The sequence below is a fragment of the Hydra vulgaris genome, chromosome 11 (assembly GCF_038396675.1).
Source record: "Hydra vulgaris chromosome 11, alternate assembly HydraT2T_AEP".
Lineage (NCBI taxonomy): Eukaryota > Metazoa > Cnidaria > Hydrozoa > Anthoathecata > Hydridae > Hydra > Hydra vulgaris.
This window is the reverse complement of record NC_088930.1, coordinates 13,682,501-13,707,114: the sequence shown is the minus strand read 5'-3', so window position 1 is coordinate 13,707,114 and position 24,614 is coordinate 13,682,501. Positions and strand designations below refer to the sequence as shown.

General features: G+C 29.5%; 1 protein-coding gene and 1 long non-coding RNA gene across 2 annotated transcripts in view; one reads left to right on the top strand and one right to left on the bottom strand.

Moving 5' to 3' along the window:
* Window positions 1–664: 664 nt before the first annotated feature.
* LOC136087423 (uncharacterized) overlaps window positions 665–24,614 on the bottom strand; it is a 30,087-nt gene continuing 6,137 nt past the window's right edge. The window contains exons 2-3 of the long non-coding RNA XR_010641785.1: window positions 1,493–1,764; window positions 665–1,298 (exon numbers count right to left, since the gene is read on the bottom strand). This is a non-coding gene — a long non-coding RNA (uncharacterized LOC136087423). The remainder of the gene's footprint in view (window positions 1,299–1,492; window positions 1,765–24,614) is intronic.
* LOC100201455 (uncharacterized) overlaps window positions 13,789–24,614 on the top strand; it is a 29,822-nt gene continuing 18,996 nt past the window's right edge. The window contains exon 1 of the mRNA XM_065810176.1: window positions 13,789–13,923. Coding sequence (XP_065666248.1) covers window positions 13,896–13,923 — 28 coding nt within the window. The 5' untranslated portion in view covers window positions 13,789–13,895. The remainder of the gene's footprint in view (window positions 13,924–24,614) is intronic.

Sequence of the window (24,614 nt, the reverse complement as noted above, 5' to 3'; positions counted from 1 at the left end):
AAAAAACCTTCATACTTAGATTTTTTTTTCTGTTTTGTTATTATTAACTTTAGGTAGCGTAAAAATAATTCACATCAATAATTATTATTTTAATTATTATTAATTATAATTAAATTGTTATTATCAAATTATTATTGGTTTAACTATTGGTAATAATTAAATACTTTATCAATGCTCTTTTTAGTTTTTTAATTTTAAAAATTTTTTTCTTTTGTTCAACTTTTTATTAGAAACTTTTTCTCTAAGCTATTTTTCATTGAACATTTTGAGTTTTTAAATTGTGTAGGGGAAGGTTGCCTAAGTTAAGAATGATAACAGAGTAAAATTTTTTGCTGCCAAAATATAAAAAAAAGATTTATATTTTTGAAGATTATTGTGATTTAGTTTTTCCCCTCAATCAAAATGATTTATTACTAAAAAACAAATCTTCAGACCAAAATCGCTATATTTTTAACACACCTAATTATCTCTTCTTAGGGAACCAGTTTCCTAAAATGACCTTTTTTTAAATGCAAGATGTACCACATTTTATTTGAGAAATATTATATTAACAAATAAAAACAAACATAAATAAAATAAAAAAACTTGAAAATTTAAAATTTTACAAACATTGTTTCAATATAGTAAACTTATTAATAAACTTGTCAATAATAAAAAAATAAACAATTATAAAAGAAAAACAATTAGTAATGACGGGATAACTCAATATTTAGAATTATTTAGAGTTTATTGATAAACAAACAAATGCCAATATCATCAGCACTAAAGTTTTTATGGAGCCAACAATCCAGGCACTGAAGTCAGCACTAAAGTTTTTATCTCCAACAATCCAGGCACTTAAATCACTCCTTATGCGACAATTCATCAATTTGTTTACAATGCATGGAGGAGCATTATTACTATTACTGTTAATAATTCGTTTTCTGCATCTTTTTGATCTCTTTGACTTTTCTTTTAGCAACTTTCTTACCTCCGGTTGATGCGGTTTTAATTATTTGGTGTACACGTTTGCCTAGATAAATGTATTGTAGTTAAATTGTCACCAGCAACTTGGTCAAATGGCCTATCTGTTGTAACTGATGGGGAAAATTCATGGTCTTCAAACACATTAGGATTAAATAGTCAGATGCCACACTTCGCAAAGCCACTAAGAGCAGTGCCAACTGTTGCAGCTTTCCCATATGTTTGCGAAAAAACCACACTAGCTTGATATTCAGAGAATACACGTCCTGGATGGGTCGTCGTAGGTTTGTTATGGCTTGAAGAATGCTATATCTAATGACTGCATATGATAAGCTCTGTGAGTAGAATAACGATATAATACCAGATAACATTATAATACATATTATAAAATAGACATTATAAAAGACAACATTAAAATACCAGAGTTGCATAATCTAAAACCTTAAGGCTTTAAAATTTTATATCAACAATATTTTTTTTTACTAAGATAGCAAATGCAATTCAAATTTAGAATGTGGTAATTACTTACCTGAGATGATTTTATGCAAGTTTTTAGCAGTCCGTTGGACATCAGTTTGCTCAGAAATCTCCGAACTTCGTAGTCGTTGTTGATTTGATGGAAGGTAATAGAATTATATTTTTAAATAAAAATTAGAATTGTGATATGTTGAGGGGGATCATCTGTCGGTGGTGAAGCCAATGCGCATAATCATTTTAATATCAAAGAAGACGATGTCTTTCCAGGGGCGATTCTAGTAATATAATGAGGTAGACGTATCCTTAAAAACTGCCGACTGCTGTCTGAAAAAAAAGAGGTAGTCGAAACTAAAAATCTGCCGACTAAAATGTGTCAAATGCTGACTAACCAATTATACTCCTTAAAAAACCGTGTCTTTGAAAACTTTTTTAACAGCCTCGTACACAATGGAAAGTTTGTTTTAAGAATAGGTTTTAGTAGGGAAGATTGTGTACTAAAAATAATTTAAAACGCTTTAAATAAATCAGATTCTGATTAGTTTGTCTAGTAAGTCTAAATAAAATCATTTAAAATAAACCATCACAATAAGACGTGGCATTTGACGCTTACTTTATTTAGTTGTTAGCATAAAGATTAGTATAGAACTTTGATAAACTTATAAACAAATTTTTTGAGACATTTTTTGATTTAATGAAAGTTCCAAATTCTTACATAAAAAGTTTGCATGATTGAGTGAAATGAGTTTGCAAGGTCAACGCAAATTCGTAGTCAAATCTCAATTGCATTGGATCTTGAAATTCAGCTTCAGAACATTTAATAACTTGAGACCACTAGTTCCAGCTTTTAGAACTCAGGGGTGGGTTTTAACGCTCACCAAGGAAGGGGCTATAAAAGGTCTAAAAAAATAAGAAATAAAAAGTTCATATTTTCATTTATAAATAATTTTCTTTTTTAATTACTTGTTTTTTTGTACTTTAGTGTAATAATCAAGTTTGTATAGGTATAATTACGTATAATAGTTAATTTCATTCGTCAGTATAACAGTCCAATTCTGTATAATAGTCAATTTACAGAAGAATATTTTTGAAAAAGTGTTCCAAGGGGGAAACACTTTTTCAAAAAACAAAAAACCGTGATTGCTTGAACTGTTTTTAAATGCTGTTATCACAAGTGGTACATTTATTAAAAGTTATTTTGCAAACTTTTTAGAACTGATAAGTATCAAAAATGAATATCTCATACAGAAGTTGATGCCAAGAATTTATTCTAGAAATGGCTTTTTAAGTTTTTAATTTTTCCTCCTGACGCAAAACTTATTCAGAGTTTTGTGTTTGTGTTTGAGGTGTGACTTCATGCAAGTTGCAGATGCACTTGGTCCAGTAAATCTGTTAGAGGCCAAACCCGGACATAGTTTCTATTTGACTTGTGGAACATTTTTTAAAGTTGCTTCAACATATTCAAATCTATTCACCAAAGTATTTGCTTCTTGCAACCAGGTGGGAGTCTTGTTTCTGCAAATTTAAAAGAAATCCTTGAAATTGTTTTGCGTCAAAATAGATATTGTTGGAAGCTTTAATAATGTTGGAAAATATTTTAATGACTTTTTAATAGTTTTTTAACATTTTTTAGTTAGTAATTATTTTTGATTTGTTTAAATAATATGTAATGCTAATATTTGCGAGTTACAATATTGTATAAATTTTGTACGAATAGCCTCGAATAATTATATATCGAATTATATATTATCTATCTATTTATATTTTGAATTATATATCGAATGTAGCTCATGAATATTTACGAAACAGATCTGTTTTATTAGCAGATCTGAAACACATGACGTATTTGGCAAAGTTTTTAAATGATAAGGTGCGCATAGCGTTTGTTGTTGGATTACCAGAAACAGTGTCATAGATATTTTGGGTCACATGTTGTTAAAAGAAAAGTCTACTCTGAATTTAGTGCAAGCAATCGGAACAAATGTTATTGTTACCACCAACTACCAAAACCTTGTAAAAACGAAGTTGCCTAAGTCCGTGGTATGAAATACTGTCAGGGGGTATATCACTTTACAAAGAACTACGCATTAACCAAAAAAACTATTCCATATTTTAATTTCAAATGCAATAGACTAGGACATGTGGCGACAAAATGTCCGAAGCAGCAGGGAAAAAAATTTTTTTGTTTTTTGTTTTTTTTGTTTTTGTTTTTGTTCTTTTTATTACAATCTGAATAAAACTCGTGTTACATGTTAAAATAAATCGTTAAAATATATTATATAAATACTAAAATATATATATATATTTTAATATAAAGAACGCGGAGACTCGCAAAAGACTACTAGGTCTTGTCATCGAGAACCGCTAGAACGTTAAATACAATAAAATAAAGTTACAAGATAAAAACTCTTGACTTAACAAAAATATAAATATCGTTAGTGGTCAAATATATTCAAAACTAAAATATAAAGCTATCTTATGAAGCCATCAAAACCAAGCATTCAAAAATAAAGAAATATGTCATCAATTTTAAAAATTATTTCTTTTAGTTTTTTTTAAATACTGGATAACTCCATTCATGAGTAAAATCAAAATTTTTTAAGACTATTTTGTTCCATAAAAATGCTCCACGGAATGGAATGCAGGGTTTGCCGATATTTGTTTTACATTTTGGTTGTCGTATAAAATTATTATTTTGGAGTATATATTTGTTTTTTTCTTTACATGAATATAAATCACTAAAAGAAACTGGACATACATTAATTTTACATTTAAACATAAAACAAAGAACGTTGAAAATATTAACCTCATAAATATTAAGAATGTTCATGTTAAATAAAAGAGGCTTTGCATGAGTAAAATGATCTTTTAAATTTATAAGACGTGCTACATGCTTCTGTTGATAATGGAGAGGTTTTAACTTACTTTTGTGCGTACTACCCCACGCGACATTGCCATAACTAATATGACAGTGTATCAAAGAGTAATATAACTTAATTAAAGTATGTCTCATTAAAATACTTCTTGATTTATAAAGAATTCCAATACTTTTGGATATTTTATGGCATAAGTTATCGATATGGTACTTCCACGAAAGATTTTCATCTATAATGATACCTAAAAAATTTGTGTACGTGATTCTTTTTATAGGAATGTTATCAAGAATAAGCACAGGCATTTTGCATGGTAGAACATGCTTTTTTGAAACTGGATGAAAGAGAATATATTTGGTTTTTTCAATGTTTAGCGAAAGTTTATTTGATTTGAACCAGTCTGAAATTTTTTTCAGTTCAATATTCATATCATGAAACAAATGATTGATGTTTTTGTTGGATAGAAAAAGATTGGTATCATCCGCAAACATTATAGTCATTAAGTTAGAGGCTCTATATAGATCATTTATATAAATAAGAAATAATAGTGGTCCAAGTATGGAACCCTGTGGAACTCCACAGGCTATTTCTAAAACATTTGAAGGGGTAGATTCATCAATGTAAACAAATTGTTTACAATTTTTTAAGTAGTTTTTTAATAATGTCAAGACTTCACCGGTGATACCATATTGTTTCAGTTTTTTTATAAGAATGATGTGATTGATGGTATCAAAGGCTTTAGATAAGTCTATAAAAACGCCTAAAGTAAACTGTGATTTTTCAAAGGAATTTGGAATGCATCGAGTGAGTTGAATTACTGCGTGTTCAGTTGAGTTATTCTTTTTAAAACCATACTGATTGTTATAAAGTATATTATTAACAGAGAGATGATTAAATATTTTGTTAAATAAAATTTTTTCAAATATTTTAGAAAAAACAGAAAGAATTGAGATTGGACGATAATTATTTACATTTTTTAGTTTACCTCCTTTGAATATAGGAGTAACTTTAGCTACTTTCAGTTGTTCAGGAAAAATTCCCTGATTTATTGAACATTTAAAAACCTTAAATAAAATATCTTTTATGTTGTTATATTACTAATGACTATGTTTCCACTAATGACTATGTTTCCACTGATGTCGTCTGGACCTACTGCTTTATTAGATTTTAGCATTTTAAAGGCACTTTCAAATTCTGAAAATGATACTTCAAAAGCATTTAAATTTGTTTTAAGTGGAAAAACACAATTAATTATAGGATTTAGCATGTTTGGAATGTTTTTAGATAAATTTGGGCCAACAGATACAAAAAATTTATTTAACTCACTAGCTATTTCTTTTGGGTCATCAACATTATTACCATTAATTGTTAAACTTTTAGGCAAAGAACACGATTTTAATTTGCGATTACCTGTAATTTCTGCTAAAATTTGCCACGTGCGTTTTGAATTAAACTTATGCTTTTCTAACATATTTAAATAATAATTTTTTTTGACTTTCGAATTGTTTAGCGTATTTTTTGTATGAAATTTTGCTTTCATCTGTTTTTGTTTTTAAGTATTTTACATACAGTTTTTGTTTTATTTTAGAAGACTTCCTTATGTCCTTATTTATCCACGGTGACTTTAAACTTTTATTAGATTTACATATTTCTTTTTTTGGAAAATTTGCGTCGTAGATATCAAAAAGGGTTTTGTAGAATGTGTCATGGACTATGTTTGCGTCACTTTTAAAGTCGATATTTGTCCATCTAATTAAGGATAACTGTTCATTAAATGATTTCAAACTTGTTTCATTAAAAAAACGTTTGGTAAAAATTTGTTTTTGTTGTGGTAGTAATTTAGGGACAATATTTATTGAGAAGAAAATCGGGAAATGGTCAGAAATGTCATTTTTTATAATACCAATTTTAAGAAATTTATTGAAAATAAATGTTCAATGACAATGTTTTTTTGAAATTAGTTTCTGATGCCCAGATTGCGCTGTCAAGCAATTTAAAGGTGACGATATTTGGAAACAAAATTCAAAGATGTGTTGGAACGGCGACAGTTTCTTTAAAGTTTAATGAGATACATGCGCAAGATCAACTTCTGTAAGCAAGTTCCTACCCTTTAGAGCAGATTTTGTGTTCGGAATGAGTTCAACTCGGTTGCTAGGAGGAGTCATCATTCTTCCGTGCGTGGATGTAAGTTTTATAGGGAATGTGAATGTAGCAGTAGGAAATGAAAAAAAGATACAACTTGAAATCAAGAAGCATATGCTTCTTGATTTTAAGAAGTTGTGTTTTTAGCATCAGAGATATCTAGCTAACGATGTATATCATTTTAAGCTGAAGATATATAGATCTATCTAAAAGCGGATGACGTATTGCAGAGTTGGTTGGGAAATGAAATGGTTGTAATGGTTGTGGAGAAATGAAATGGGTAAAATTCCGCGGAAATTGTTATGAAGGACGGCGTGTTCTATTTTTGGACAAATTTTTGGACGGTTGGTTTCGTGTTGTTAGTAGTCTTGTTAAGCAGTTTCTTTGACGCGTGAGTGGGCAGATGAGATCCGTAATGATGGAGTGCAATGTGTGCTGAAAAAAATAAAATAAAAAGTGGGAGAAAATTACATGATTACAGTATCACTCGTGGAAAATGGGAAGTGTGAGAAATAGAAAGTGAATTGTGGGTTGATGCTAGTTCTTTACCATAAAGAGCTCTTGTTCCCTATGGTTTAGTTAACGTTGAAGACGCAAAATGACCGCGTACGGACCAGCTTAAATTTGATGCTAATATATTCAAATTAGACGCAGTTTTGCGTATTAATAATATAGATTTAGCATGACAACTTTTCAAAATGCGTATATTTACATACTCCGAAACGGTTTTTCACTGATTTCTAATGCTTTAGCATGAAAATCGAGACTACCCTACGGGCATTTGTTTGTAAAAGTTACGTTTTAAATGTCTTTTAAACGTTTAAATTCAAACAACCGTTTAAATTAGTAGCGGTGGCGCAGTGGTTAGAGTTCTAGTTTAGAACCAAGAGGTTCGAGGTTCTGCTTGCTCTGGCCAAATAAACAACATTAGTAAGAAAGGAGGTGTGAACTTCCAAAATAAATGCTCTTCCGTGGTGCTCTCTGGCATGACCATATTGACTCCTTGGAACACCTTTTATACCACCACAAAAAAAGTTAAAAGTGAAGGGAACAAAGGAATTGTTTGTGTTTTAAATAAAGAGGGTGCAAGTTTTATTAATTTTAGTCAATATTTTTACTATAAAAAGTACTCGTAGTCTTATGTAGGATTCTGTATGCTATATGCATGAGCCATTGTGATTCAAGAAGCCGCAAAATTTAATTTTTGATCTTTTAGACTATTTTAGTAATGTAACTGTGGTTCTTAATTCATTAGGAAAAGTTAGTAGCATTAAATTGTTAAAAAATTCAGCATTACTATTGACCTAATAAACCATCAACGCCTAACTATCTATAGAACAACAGCTATAAAGTTTGTTGAGCCACTATAGGTATTAACACAAACTGTTGCAACACTTAATACAACTTAAATCAATAGCAATTTAAAATTTTTTCAACAATAACCAAAGAATCTAGCACCACACCAGAACATAATGTCATCATTAAAAGATGTGCTAAAGTATCAAAAATAAGTATCTTTTCAATAACTCGAACAGTTTGCTTACCCCTCTTAGATAAGAAAGCAACAGATCATGAAACTATAATCATCGCTTTAGAAACTGTTATCGGTACGTCCACAAAGATTTTGAACCTTCTGGGCTTAATTAGAAGAAAAGCACACCCTTATGTCATTTACTTCAATCTATAAGAAAGTATGAGAGTATTACGAATGATTACGGAAGAACTACTTTAACTTTTATTCTCTAACATAGACATTGATGTTCAAAAACATCGGTTCTTCAACTTAATGATTTTTTTTTTTGATTATATTGTGTGGTTATATTGTTGTTCGAAGAAGACTTTTTTATCTGGGAAATTTAGCAAAAATAGAGTCAAACATTAAAACATCTAGCAGACTGTCTAAAGCGAGCCTTCACAGGCTTTTGTGTTCGTAGACGATTTGATACGTATTTTGTAGTCTTATTAGTAGTAGGTTTATTGAAAAATACTCTGTAATATTTAAAGCAAACTAATAACTTTCTATTTATTGCTTAATTTACTCTTCTCAAAACGTATTTTATATAGAATTGTTATCTTATAGAGTTGGAAAAGTATAGTATACCGCTACATTACATAGTACTCACACTAACGTTTTATTTTAGTTAAAATATTTAATTTTGGTCTGCAAAATCCTTTTCATTTACAACAAAATAGGCGCTATTTTTTTGATCCCGTGAAATTTCAATAATTAATGTAGCCTGAAGGTAATATTCTGACATCCCACATATTGTGATTCACTATATCAACAAGCGTTAGAATCAATCATAAAATATAAGTTGCACCCTATTTCAACGTTACGTGGCACGGCGACTGATGTATTAAAACATTACCAAATTTTAACAATTCAATAATTGTTATTGTATTATAAAAATTAATTACAATATTTGTTGCTATTATATTGCAGTAAAACAATAGATGTCTATCTCAAACATTGTAATTACTTAAAAAAAAAGTTAATACAATAACAGTGGTTATCGTTACTGTTAATACTTTTGCTACAATCACAATAGTCTGAACCGTAATTAGAACGGTAACGTTCTAATTATGTTCGATTGCAAATAGAGTATGAGAATAATAAAAAAAATACAAAACTGATATAGTCTCATGAAAGTGCACTTCTGCATGATGACATAATGGTTGAGCTAAAAGATTATCATGGTAATGTCATAATGTAATCATGGTATTTATAGGTAACCATTACAATTTAGTCATTACAAACGTTAAAAACTTTGTCATGTAAAAGTGGTTAGGAATAGATTTTTACGAGTAATTATTGTTTTTAATAAGTTGCAGCCAATTCTTTTGAAGAGGAAATTTTTTTCCGATGCTGATATAAAGTGAGCTTTTTAAAGTTTATTTGCTATTGAGTTTCATGCTTAATTTCAACAGGAAAGTCTCACTCAAAAAACTCATTTTAAATGTATCATTTTTTGTTAAAAATAAAACTATTGGTGTTGAGTGAAGGGGAGGGAGAGTGTTTATATAACTGGTAAAATAATGAATTAAGACAGCTGCATTCAGTTAGGAATTAGGAGCAGAAACTGCGTCTTGTTTTGAAACGGTTTAAATTGCACAGCAGAGCTAATAAGAAACTTCTTAACCTATAGAGTGAATGTGTGTTGTGTGTTCTGAGCAAGGCTAAAATTTGTTTTACAGGAAAGGCTTTTGTCTTGTTTATGGTCATCAGACTTAATTTAAAAACAATAAATTTAAAAAATAAAAATTTTTAATACAAATAAAATATTTTTTCAGGAATTAATGAATTATTTGTAAAGTTGTTAATTTTAGGTTTATTTGATTATTGGCTTTATAATCGGTCAATTCTAATATACCTCTGCAGTTACATAAACACTACAGTTTATTGCTATTAAATCTTGAAGTAAATAGAAATTTTCGTTCAGCGAAAGAATAAGAAATGAGTTTCTATTACAAAATTTTTTCTAATAATAGAACTTTATATATTAGATAACTAATTAATAAACAGTTGTTTTAGTTACGTATCTATTTAAAAAGAAAGTTTTTTTATTACAATAACTTTATTGATCCGAGTTAAATAATATTCTATAAACTTTAAAACATCTCGACTATTTTTTTTTTTGTGTGATTTTTTGTCTGACTATTATTCCCTGAATCTGTTAAACATTATGTTTAAGTAAATATTTTTTAACCTTTAATTTTATGTTAAAAAGTTTTTTTAACCTTTAAATTTATCTTAAAATGTTTATATTTAATATTAAACATGAAAAAATATAGGTTTTCACATTATTTTTGACTAAAAGTAGCGTGACTATTGAAATTCAACTTAAATCGTCAAATCTGCGCCTTTATTGAAAATATTTAAAAGGTTAAAACTATGTTGTTAAACATCAAAAGGTGTCAAAATTTATTATTGTTTTGAATCTTTTTACAGAACAAAATTAAAATGCTAAAATTTAATAATAAATTTTATTATTAATTTAAATAGTTATATAACCTAATTTAATAATAAAATTTATTATTTAATTGTGTCATTTAGTTTTTCAATTAAAAACAAATTTTTAGGTTTTTCAATTTAAAAAAAATTCATTACAAAATCAAAGTGTTGGTTTTAGAAATTCAAAATTAAGATATTATAGAGCTGTTTAACTTCTTATTTTATACATAAATAATGACGTTGATAAATGATTTATACACACTAAAAAATAAAGGTAGAAATTTTTACTTAAGGTAGGATATGCAATATACCCTTAGTAAGGTATAACTTTCTACCTTATAAGGTAGAAAATAATACCTTTAAGTTAGAAAATTGTATGACAAATAATTGTTTTTAATATAATTTTCTACCCTGAAAGGTAGAAAATTATACCTTACTAAAGGTATATCACATATCCTACCCTAAGGTAGAAATTTCTACCTTTTTTTTTTAGTGTGTACTATGTTGTAAATAATGACGATGGTAAGTAATTTATAATATGTTGTAAGTTGTGACGTTGGTAACTGTTTTTATTATGCTGTATGTAATGACGTTGGTAAGTGATTATAACATGTTGTAAATAATGACGTTGTAAGTGTTTTATATTATGCTGTATCATAAACTTATGCAGTATACTAAATATTGTTTTTTAAAGATATCAGTATATTTAAGTTTTTGTTGTTTTTTGTGTCTTTCTCCTAGTAGTACGAAATGTTTTAGCAATTAAATCTTTTGATTTTACGTTTTAATTATTAATTTCTTTAATTACTCGTGTCAACCTTTACTAAACTCAATCCCTAGATTTTAAACGCTCACTGCATTTTTTCAAAAACTCAATCCCTAGATTTTAAACGCTCACTGCATTTTTTTAAAAAAACAATAAATTAAATTCTACTAAAGCACATATAAAAATTTTTTTTTTCAAGAACAAGGTTATTTTATAGACGCTGTTTGTGTATTGTTAATAATCAAAGACATACTTTAGTTTTTTATACTCATTAATGAAAATAAGAAATTGAAACACCTGTATAAAGTTACGCCGTAGATGCAGTTTATAAGCATATTCGAACAAGTTTAGAGATGCAAATACCTAAAGTTCTCCATTTTCTGCGTGAAGAAGTATTATTCCAGTACTTTATTTAATTTTTATTTTTGATCTTTACGGACGTGCTGTGTAAGGAATTTTAAAGATGCACTAAACTTTCGATTCTATTTGAACCGTTAGGCTTGGTCGAGGCATTGCATTCGTGATGTTGTTAAATTGGCGGCACCCTTAGGCATATGAATATTTGTCGCTCAAAAGTTCGTAATAAAATTTAAAAAATTACTTATCAATTACACTAAAAACTACAACTTTTCAAAGAAAATAAAAAAACAAGCGCTCTTTTTTGGTTGGTGCCCCTAGGTAGTTATCTAGATTTGCCTAATGGCAAATGCGCCACTGGACTTGAAAAATGCGCCACTGGGATTAAAAAACATTTTTGCTCTTGTTTTTAATTGTTTCAAAGTTTATAATTTGCTGAAAATTTATGCTAATTTAGGCTAGGGTCTTTTTCAATAATTAAAACTTCTGTCTTTGCGCGTATTAAAATACTTTACTCTTATCTTTAAAACTATCCCAGTAAACACAGATTGGTTCAGAATTGGTCAATATTTAATCGAAATCGGTCGAAAAATGGTTAAAACGTTTAGCGACCTATTATTGACTAAAAATTGACGCTTGATTTGAAATGTATATTTCAAACGTTTTTATATATACATTTATAAACGTCGATCTAACGTTTAGAATATAGACTTACATTAGTCAATATTGTAAACCTTTAATTGACCTTAACTAAACGTAAATATTTATAGATTTAAAATCTACGCTTTAAATCTTTTAATATATACGTTTACTAAACGTTGATCAAACGGCTACAATATTGTAATATAAGTTGTTATTCTAAACGTTTGATCGACGTTTGACTTAATCTTAATGTAAACTTTTATTTTCTGCTAATGAGATTAAACTTAAAAAATATTTGATAGAAATCGTTATTATAAAATTTCCAATACAAAAAGCTTGATCACTTATTTTTTTTTAATTATCGAAACATAAACAAGTATAGTGCACAAACATTTTTCCTCTAAATCCTTACAATATTAAAACGTTTTATATAAGTTTATAACTTTATATATAGTTTAATAAAATATAAGTAGTATAGTATAAAAGTTTGTAAACATATTATAATATTTATAAAAAATATAAAAAATAAGACCTTTTATAACTATATCTTATTTATAAATTTCAAGTTCTACATAGCTTTTATTACTTATAAAAAGTTAAAAAGTTATAACGTAATTTTAATTTATATTAGCTTTAAAACTTAAGTAAATTGAAATTACGTTAACTAAATCAAAGAAACTAAAGATCTAAAAGTCAAGATCTAAAAGTTTTATATATGTTCACTTAGACTAAATCTAAACGCTTTATATACGTTAATTAGACTAGATCTAAACGTAAATTAGACTAAATCTAAGCGCTTTATATACGTTAATTAGACTAGATTTAAACTTGTTATTGTTGTTGTTACTATTTTGTTTTGTTTTATTTTTTGTTTTTTTTTGTTTTGTTTTTTTCACGTTTAAGAAAATTCAGTGAGATTATTAACTACATAAAAACATAAAAATTTATATAACTTATCTTCAAATCCGCGTAAGCAGATTATATATATACTATGAAGTCTGTAAAATACAAATATTTTTAAAAATTTTGTAATCGCAGTTTTAGGTTAACTAATTTTTATTTAAAACAGTTAGATATCTTTTTGTGTTCTTTATTCTTTATAAAAATAATTCATCAATATCGCAGTTTGATAAAAAAATAATTCATTGTCTGCAAACATATGATTCAAATCATATTTTCATTTTAAAGAACCGATTGTAATAAAAATGTTTTGGTTTTTATTGAGGGTAAAATAATTGTTCTTTTTTCAATAATCTTTCCAAGAGTTTTGATTTAAACTGAGTAGACAATGATGGGGCATCGAATTTAAACATTTTTTTATTTTTTGTCGCCGCCTTTTGTTCTAAAGACGTTTATTCTGCAGACGTTACTTACAGGATAAAATAGTGAATTATAATTTACTACACATTTTTCTGATTATAAAATATGAAAAAATTAACAATTTTTGTTATTATTTAATCAAAAATGAACTTTTTAAGTAAAACGGTTTCCACTGCATTATACTTTTTTTTATTAATTTTTAATCAAAGAGAGCAGTATTTTTTTCTCTTTCTCAAGTATACACCACATAATATAAATAATTAACGTTTTGAAGATCTTATTCAAAATCAACAACCGTCCCTAAAAAATTATATAACCATTTAACCTAAAAACATGATTGCAGATACTTGAATTTTAATTTAACCAACAAAGAAAAAGAAAAAACTTCTGGAAAAATTAAAAGAGAATGCCATGTACTGAAACAATTACAAGTAGTGGGTATTTTATTAACTTAATCATTATTTTTTCTGTGTTTGCGGGGTTTTTGTCTGGCAATGCTATGAAATAAAGTTTTTAAACGACGACGTCTCTTAGCAAACTTTAAATACAAAAAAGTGCTCTATAAAAACGGTCCTCATTTTACACACATACACACTTTTTGTGTGTGTACGTGTATGTGTGTATCTATTCATATATATATATATATATATATATATATATATATATACATATATATATATATATATATATATATATATATATATATATATATATATATATATATATACATATATATATATATATATATATATATATATATATATATATATATATATATATATATATATATATATATATATATACATATATATATTATATTATTAGTTCATAGGTTATTTATACAGCGTCCCATAAAATTTTTACGATGATCAGTTAAAAAAAACTTTAAGATTAAGATCTTTAAGTTACGCACAGAAAACACACATAAGACACTCATAAATGGGTCAATTAGCCGAAATCCAGTAAGCGAAACAAGAAAGTAGTAAAAAATGGGTAAGAACTATGACTTTATAATCAGTAACAAAGAAATAGTAAAAAAATAAAAATAATAGGATTGCTTCAGAAATACTTTGAAAAATTTAAAACAAAAGGTGGCATCCAACGTCATTAAGGATCTGGAAACTCAATAAAAACAACGAAGCGCTACTTTTTCCGTCAAGCATGACTCAATCCAAGTTTAAGTTATTGTTAATTTAACAACCCATTTAACAAAAATTCAGTGAAAAATCTCTTTCCACTAATACAGATAGTAACATTTATTTAGAAAAACATTATGTTTTTGCAGATGTTAGAAAATTCATGCTGACGGCCAGAGATTAGCTCACATTATTAGGATGGTGTAAGGAGAGAGTTGGGTATAAGGAGATAGTGTAAGGAGAGTTTCGGGCGGTTTTTCGAAAAGTAAAAGCAAGTAATTGTCAGCGATGAAAATAACATTTAATTAATTAAAAGAAACGCAAAGTTCTTGTCAAAAGATTTAAATCTGAAAAATAAAGTTGTTGCATTGTTGTATTAAGGTTGCAGGTAGTGTTTGTATTTGGGAAGGCTTTGATTTGACTTTGACGAGGAAGGTGTGTGTAACATTTATTTAAGTCAAATTAACCAACACAAATGTACAAAAATGCTATAGAATTGCATGTTTCCTACTTTAGACATTTTTTCTACTGTAGACATGTTTCCTACTGTAGACATGTTTTCTACTGAAGACAAGTTTCCTACTCAAGACATGTTTTCTACTGAAGACATGCTAATTGATCTAAATGATTCAAATATTTCAAAACCAAATATAACCTCTGAAACACGCATACAATTAATAAAGGTTTCGGCTTAAGAATTAAGCCTCAACCTTTATTGAGCAATAATACAATCTGTGACGAAACCAAATTTTAGTCACAGATTGTGTTATTGCTATTCAAAAAAATTTAAAAAAATCAAAAATCATTTTAAAAGAATTCCACAATTTATTTCAAACATAAAAATGGTTTTTTTACAATCGAGAAAAATACTAACTTATCTGTTGTTTTATTAACCTAAATAATGTTTCTTAAAGAGTTAAAATATTTTTGAATCATTTCAACTATTTTTTTATAATCTACATGTGTTAAAGAATTTAGGATTTGTTTTACCAAGTTCTTGTTTACACCTCAGAAGTCATTAGAATTAGCTACCTCTGATGAAACCTCACAAACTCACGGTGTTACATTCGGATCACAAGGTAGACTTGAATTAAAAATACCAAACGAACACATCTAAAAAGAGGATAAACTATGCTGAAAATATTACTCGATCACCATTTAAATCTCAGTTAGAGAAATTTTTAACTTTGAAATATAAGAGCAGACAACCACGTAAAAGTGCAAAAATATATATATATATATATATATATATATATCTACACATCAAAAGACGTATTTGAATAACCCTGGTGCTAAAGATGTGATTGAAAAATAACCTTGTGCAATGTGTAAATACAGCTATGGTGATCCTGTCCCTTATTTAAAGAATAAAGGGCATAAATGTCATAAATGCTGTGGTTTGTGGCAAAAAACATGTGCTGCTAAATGTGGTATTTTTGTTAAAAAGATTTTTACTTGTGATGTCTGCTTGAAAAGCTAATGGCTTAAAAAAAAATCATATTCCATATATTAATAAAACTTTTTAAAACAAACCTCTTGTTTTAAAGTTGTTTTTGAATTTTACTACTTTTTTATGTTTAACTTCTGCAGTTATGTAAAATAGTATTTTATGAACTGCTAAAGAGTTTATAAACATGAATTTTTTTTTTCAACATCTTCACTTCCAAAAAGGCTGCGAGCAACCATTATTAGATTTGAAGTTACCGGAAGAGAAATGATGATATAAAAGATTGCAGATTCCCAGTAAGGGGTCGTCCATAAAGTACGTACGCCAAAAATTTTGAAATTTGACCCTCCCCCCTCCCCCCTGTTGCCATGCGTACTTTTATGTCCCCACCCACCCCCCCCCTTAAAAAGTACGTACTTTTCTAAAATACCCCCCCCCCCTCAACATTTTTTTCTCAATAAATAAGTTTATTTAAAAAAAAAAGACGGAGGGTACCTAAGATACTTAATACGACCCTAAAGCCCTTTGTTTGCGCATTTTATAAAACGTCTTTAAGTATATATACAAATAATAATTTAAATAAATTTAAAATACATCCAAGGTGATGAAAATCCGTGTAGATCTTTTTTCTTTTGTTTTAATAACAAATCAAATGTAAATAAACTATACTTAAGGTGGACGTTTTTTTCAGGCAACCCCTCTTTAGTAAGTAAAAAACAAGTCTTACGTGAGATCAGTAATATTGAAAACAAAGGGTAAAATCCAGTGGGAGGGGGCAACAGCAAATTTTGTGCCCTTTTGCTAATTTAAGAAGCTTTATATTTTAGCAAAACCTAGCGGTCAAATTTGGAAGATTTTGAGACGTCAATGACACTTTTTTTTTGGTAGGGACTCCGTCCCAACAACCACGGCCATTCTAAAACCTGTTTTTTGTCGACTCAAAAAATAGGTCATACTCAGGGCCAGTGTATAAGGGGTGGCATGTGGGCATGTGGCCCCCTCAGGATTTTTTGATGTTCAAGATAGAACACTTTCACACATCGTGCAAACTTAAGTTTGTTAATATGCCAAATGAGGTGGCCTTGCAAAAAAATTAGGATGGCGGAGGCCTGGGAACAAAAAGCCCTAAAACGTTTGCTTTCCAAACATGAGGGAAATATGTAGCAAAATTTTTAACTTTACCATCTAAAACTAAATTTAAATTTATTTAAATTTATCAAATTTATATTAAAATCTGTCAATAAATTTAAACTTAGTTTTAGATGGAAGTTGAAAATTTTACTACATTAGTACCCTCACATATGGGCAGGGGAGGGTAAGCGTTTTAGGGCTTTTTGTTCACAGGCCTCCGCCATCCTGATATTTTGCAAGGCCTCCTCATTTGGCATAGGTATAAACAAACTTAAGTTAGGAGTTTGCACGATGTGTGAAAGTGTCCTATCTGGAACATCAAAAAATTCTGAGGGCGCCCATACATGTGTGTGCATAGAGGAAAACTATACCCTCTACTCCATGTACCGTACATCTTTTTATGTTGGCAAACTAGAATCTTTAGTCAAAATGTAACTTTTCTATTGATTAGCTGTTTAATTATGATAAATTAGAAAATCGAAGTACGTACTTTTAAATTGAACCCTCCCCCCCCCCCTCCCATACGCTTTCGTACGCTTTTTGAAGACCTCCCCCCTCCCCCCTATGAGCGTACGTACTTTATGGACGACCCCTAAACACACAAACGTCTATTAAACGTTAAAATAACGTTTCGACAAAACGTTCAAATTTGGTCAATAATTCATTTAAAATGAAATCCAGATTAACGTTTAGAACAAACGTTCATAAAACGTCTATTTTCAAACGTATTTTAAACGCCTATTCTAAAATTTTTATACGTTTATAAAGCGTTTAGATTTTGTCTAATTTACATTTAGATCTAGTCTTATTAACGTATATAAAGCGTTTAGATTTAGTCTAAGTGAACATATATAAAACTTTTAGATCTTATCTAATAGTTTCTTTGATTTAGTTAACGTAATATTAATTTATATACAAAATCACAACGAGAATCACCCCCTCCCTCCGGTTTTATTGCCCTCTTCCCCTCAATTTATTCCTAGAAATGCTCCTAAAAAAGCATTTTGATACATAAATGTTTCAAAGTCTTTTGATACATTTATGTAACAACATACATTACATAAATGTATCAAAGTCTTTTGATACATTTATGTAACAACATACATTACATAAATGTATCAAAGTCTTTTGATACATTTATGTAACAACATACATTACATAAATGTATCAAAGTCTTTTGATACATTTATGTAACATTGTTACTTTTGTTACTTCATTTTACTTTATGTAACATTGGACGATTATAACTCCCACTTCTTAATATTATATTTAAACAACATCAACGAAATTGATGTGAGCTTTTTGAGAAATTTATGTGCACTGCACATAAATTTTGATAATATCTAAAAAATTTTAATTGTCTCTAAAAACTTTATTTTGAACGTGCAGCTTTCATTTTCAACTCTTAGTAATAGTAATAGTAATATATTTAAATAAGTCTTTTTAGATTTCACCACAAACAAAACCAATAAATTATACAAAAAGGATATCCTGATCAATTTGGATTCGGATTTTAACACAATCTGGACTGAATAACCGGTCCGGTTATGCTAACTATGGGTGACTATGGTTTGCTAACTATGGAAGACTGGATATCCGGTTATACTAACTATGGGTGACTATGGTTTGCTAACTATGGAAGACTGGATATCCGGTTTTGCTTACCCCTAGCAATGACTAGCGTGTCTTTAACATGATTTGATTATTATGCATGCAAAATTTAAATGTATTGAAGCATGTACATAATTTTTTAATTGGGATGTACCGGAATTACGTACCGAAATACCGGAATTTGTGTCTTTTAGATTAATGTGTTTCTGGCTGAAATTAAAATATTTTTTTTTGTTTTTTTTTTATGACATGTTACACAGGCTGTGTAAATAAATCAAAAAATCATTATCCTAAAGAGCAACAAAGAACTAGCTTTACCTAAACCTAGGTAAAAAATACGAATGTAATTTTTGCAAATGTGTTTGCAGTACTACTATTTCTGAAAATAAAATTACATTGGTATTTTTTACCTAGGTTTACCTATAGTTCTTCATTGCTCTGTCGGATAATGATTTTTTGATTTATTTACACAGCCTGTATCACATATCATAAAAAAAAAGTAAATAAAAACTTTTAATTTCAGCCAGAAGCTGATCTAAAAGACACAAATTCCGGTCGGAATTCCGGTACATCCCTATTTTTATGAGAAATATCTCAAAAATTATCTCGAAACTAAAAGTTATTTGTTTTTTGTTATTTTATTATGTTACGTCTTAAAACTGAAGGATGCATGCAGCTTGTGAAATTATATAATGAAAAAAAGCTGTTTGTGACAAATATAGTTTGTGAATGGTGAAAAAGAAAAGGAGACAGTCTGCACCGAATAAAAACACAGTCTTGATTTTTGTTCAAAAAATTGAACTTAAATGGTCGGTGGCGGATTAAAAGTTTTCGGGGACCGGGGCTATTTTAAAACAGGTAGCCTCTTCCATGTCATTATTCAAAGATATTTTACTTTGGGAGTTTCTTTTAAAAATATCTTTTTTTTTAAATTTGGGCCCTTGAAACTGCGGGGCCTGGGGCTATAGTCCACTAGCTTAATCCAACACTGCTACTGGCTCAGTGTTTCATTTAAAGACTAATTTTTCCGCATCCAGTTTGGTCAGCAGCAAAATAAAACAGAGTGAAGTAACAATGTTCACGAAAGTTAGTTTAAAAACCTTTTGAAACAGACCATTACAAGCATCTGATATGCAGTGATTGTATTCTTGAGCAACTGCAAGTTGGTTCTAATATTGCTTCAAACATTATTTTCAGTGATAAAGCTTATTTTAACCTTAATAGCTGTGTGAATTAGCAAAGATATGGAGCTAGAAAACACGTTTTTTTGTCAGAATGATACTGCATGCCACACAAGTTGAGAAACAATGGTTTATTGAGATTTTATTGAGACGTAAGTAATGCGACCTGGAAACCAAGTTTCCAGGTTGCATTATTTCAAGTAATGGTGATGTCAATTGGCCACCAAAAGTTTGCTGTTTAACCTTTTTAGACTATTTCCTTAGGAATTTTTTCAAGCAAAACGTTTATGCTCCAAAACAATTGAAAACTTTTAGTTTAAGATTACTGAGGTCATTAATTAAAAACAACCAGCTTTGTCTGAAATTTTGATTGAAAATTTTGTCGAAAGAATTAATTGAATAAAAAAGCCCCAGGGGGCCTTTTATCCGATGCCATTTTTATAATTGAATACCATAGGATAAATTGACCAATTTATGGCCACTTTGCATTTATTGTTCAAATAAATAAATTTACATCGGCAAATATAAACAGACAAATTTGGATTTAAATAGGCTACATAACAATGAGTACAATTATGTAAAGTTTTTAAAAACAAATTATTTATTTTTAATTATATTCATGAGTTTAGGCATCATTTTTTTAGTTGCTAGCTAAATGACTTATTTCTGGCCATTTGAACTTAATTCTGATTGTATAAAGAAATTCACAAACTAAAAGGGTAATTAATATTTTACAGTTTTAACAACATTATTTTCCAATGTTTCTTGCAATTCGAGCGATTTACAAACGTTTAAGAATTTGAATGTAATTAAAAAAACTTAGAAAATACCAAACACGGAGATAAAAAATTTATCAAATGTTTCAAGTATGTTTTCGAAGCATTCGGAAATCTTCTTATATGTTAAACTGAATAATTTTAAAAATGCTAAGCTGAAATATTTTTATTTTTATTTTATAACAGAACAATTCCACTCTTCATTAAAGATTTTAGTGCTTTTGAAAATCAGCGAGAGTTAGGACGTGGCCAGAAATAGGTCAGTTTAGCCTATGATAAACTTTAAATTAAAAAAATGCAAACAAACTCAATTATTTATTTTACTATTTAAAAAAACAAACTAGGTCCTAATGGCGCACCTTTTATTATCGAAGCAAAAAAAAAAAAAATTAATAATTATTCAAAAATAAATAAACTATTTCAGTATTGATTGATTCCAGTATATGAGTTAAACTCTGGTAAAGTTGTTACAATATTATAGCATGCATGAAAATTTATAAATTATTGTTTTATTAAAGAAATAACTTTGGATTTCTTTTTAATACATACAGTAGCAGCATAAAGTGACCTTTTATTGAACACTTTGACACGAAGATCAAACAAAAGTGTTACGAAAATCTAAGAAGTTTAAAATGCAAGTTCAGATTAATTTGTAGCGCCAAAAATTTACAGCGTAGTTCAATACTTTGTGTGTCCAATAAAGTATTGTGTTGGAGACACTGGAATAGCTTGTCAAGCATCCTCCAAATGCATCCAAAATCATTTAAATTACTAGATACTGTTCATTTCACTTTTCCAAAAAGTTTTTCTTACAGATTTTCAATGTGATTCAAGTCTGGCCTTTGTGCTAGCAATTTGATCATTGTAACCCGAGATCGTTTTAGATGTGCATTGTCTTGCTGAAAGATAAACTTTCCATTCCTGTTATATCCAAATGAGGGTACAGCTCTGAAACTCAGTTTTATGGATCTGAGGCCAGATGGTAGTCAGGTTTTCGAACTCTGTGATAGCTCTTAGAGAGGCTGATTTGATCAACAGCTGTAAAATATCAAAGTACTAACAGTGCCATGTTGCGCAAAAGTAAATATCAGAATACTAACAGTGCCATGTTGCGCATGGATGGTGTCCCTGTTCGTACTTTTATGGTGCATTGTCAAGCCCACATTTGGAGCCCTTTTTTACGGCTTAGGGTTTATTAATTGTAATGCGGCAACTGCTTGGGCTATTAAATAGTGTACTGAGTACTGTGCTTTGAGTCAAGTTCTTTAACAAATTTAAAAATGGCTAAAATACTTTAAACTATAAAACCTCAAAAACCATCGTCATCATCAAGTTCTATAAAACTATCATTCACTAATATTCCTGGTCTTCAAAGTAAGTTTTCTTCTGTTGAGATCTAAGGAACTTAACAAAAGATAACTCTTGCTAAGTTCACTAGATCTACTTGCTCTTTATGAGACTAATTTGAGTTTGGCTGTCGCATCTTGTAATTTTAGTGTTGATGGTTATCTTCCTTTAATTTGTAAAGACTCCAAAAAAGACATGCTTGGCCTGAGCATTTACATTCGTAAGAACTTACCCATTATTCCGGAAACTAGGTTTGAATCTACGGACTATTCTTTATGTGCTTTTGTTTAGCACCACTTCATTCAATCGCTTTTCTCTTTGTTCTATATCGCTCTCCTTTATCTCAAGGCTGCACACTTTTTAATGTTATTTCTGATCAAATTGACCAAGCCTTCTCTCTTTATCTTACAGCCAACATTGTTGTTGGTGGTGACTTTAATGCTCATCACACAGAATGGCTTTGCGTTAAAGCTCACAAGTTTTGTCTTTCTCAATCTCTAACTCAAATAGCCAAATTTCCAACTCGCTTTCCAGACAATCTGAATCATTTATCTTCTCTATTCAACTTATGTCTTGTTTCTGATCCTAGTCAGTGCTCAGTTTCTTCACATTCACCCTTAGGTGTTTCTGATCACGGCTTGATCTCTATTAAATTATATCTCATTTTTCTTCATCAACAGAATCCTCTTATTATCATACCTCTTACAACTATCATAAAACTTACTAGGACTCTTTCCGTGATTTTCTTCGTGATGGCCAATGAGTAAAAATCTCTCCTGTCTTCCTGTTGACAAATGTGCTTCTTACATAACTTCTTGGATTCAGACTGGCATGGAATTTTTTAATACCTTTTGGCGATTTCAAGTTGAGCCTCAGTCTTCTCCGTGGTTTTCCTCTTATCGTGCTGCTACAGTTTCCAATCAAAACCATTACCTTCATATCTAATAGCAAAACAATTCTCCAGAATCAGACGTTTGTTTGCTATTGCTATAAATCATTGTGAAAAATTTTGTCTAACGTCAAAGCCCGCTGATCTCAGGTCACAAAGTCTCGTATTTTAACTCAAAAAATAGGCTCTCGTGGCTTCTGGAGAATCCATAACAGTATCTGTAATAAAGGCAAATCTGTTGTTCTACCACTCTTGTATGATTCAGATTTTGTCACCTCACCTAAAGAAAAAACTCAATTTATTGGTAAGAACTTTTCATCGATATCATCTCTTGATTCCACTAGTTGCCTAGATTTAGATCCATTGGTCAACATTAGTATTACTCCATCTTCTATATCTAAAGTGATTTCTTGCTTTGACTCTTCTACAGCTTTTGGTCGGGATAACATATCTGTTAAAGTCTTGCAGAAGCGTTCTCCGGAGCTGTCGTCTATACTTTCAAAACTCCTCAACAAATGCCTATCAAAGTCTTGTTTTCCAGCTTGCTAGAAAGAGGGATCTGTTATCCTTATTTTCAAAAACTCTGGAAAGCAATCTAACTTGTCTAACTACCGTCTCATTAGTCTACTTCTTATCATAAGCAAGGTTTTTGAGTTTTTAATTAACAAATACTTAACCTCTCATCTTGAATCTAATAACTTACTTTATGATCATCTACATGGAATTTAATCTTCTCGTTCTACGGCTGATTTGCTAACAATAATAACCAATAGGTTTTATTGTGCATTAGGTAGATGTAGAGAAGTTAAGGTTATTGCTATTGACACTTCTAAAACCTTTGATAAAGTTTGGTATGCTGGTCTTCTTCATAAGTTTTCTTCGTACGGTGTATCTGGTAACATCTTTAGTATTATTGAATTCTCTCTTACCAATTGTAGTATTAAAGTTGTCCTCAATGGATAGCATTCTTCTTCATATCATGTCACTTCAGGGGTTTTTTAAGGTTCTCTCCTTGGTCCTATACTCTTTTTAATTTGCATTAACAATCTTCTTGATATTCTCACATCTAAAGTAGCATTCTTCGCTGGTGATGCTACCATTTATTTTTGTCTTGATAAGAAGCCAACACTCTTTTATTGCTTGGAGGGGGCAGTTGAGCTTGAAGAGAATCTCACTTCTGCTACAGCATGGGGCTCACAGTGGCTGTTAAACTTTAATTCAGATAAAACTCAATTTTTTTCAGCAAATCGTTATCGCAATAACTTAGATCTTCCTAGATTTATGAACGGTAATGTACTCATTGAGTCATCTACCCTTCATCTTCTAGGATTAACTCTTACTTCCGATCTTTCTTGGACACCCTATATCAAATCCATTGCAAAATTAGCATCTGCTAAGGTTGCATCTCTTTATCGTTCTCGACACTTTTTTACTCCGGATTCTTTTCTCTAACTCAATAAATCTCAAATCCGGCCTTGATTGGAATATTGTTGCCATATCTGGGGCGGATCTTCTAATGATACCCTTTCTCTTTTAGACAAGGTCAAAAACGCGTTGCAAACATAGCTGGACCTGCTCTTGCAGCCAATCTCCAATCATTATCACAT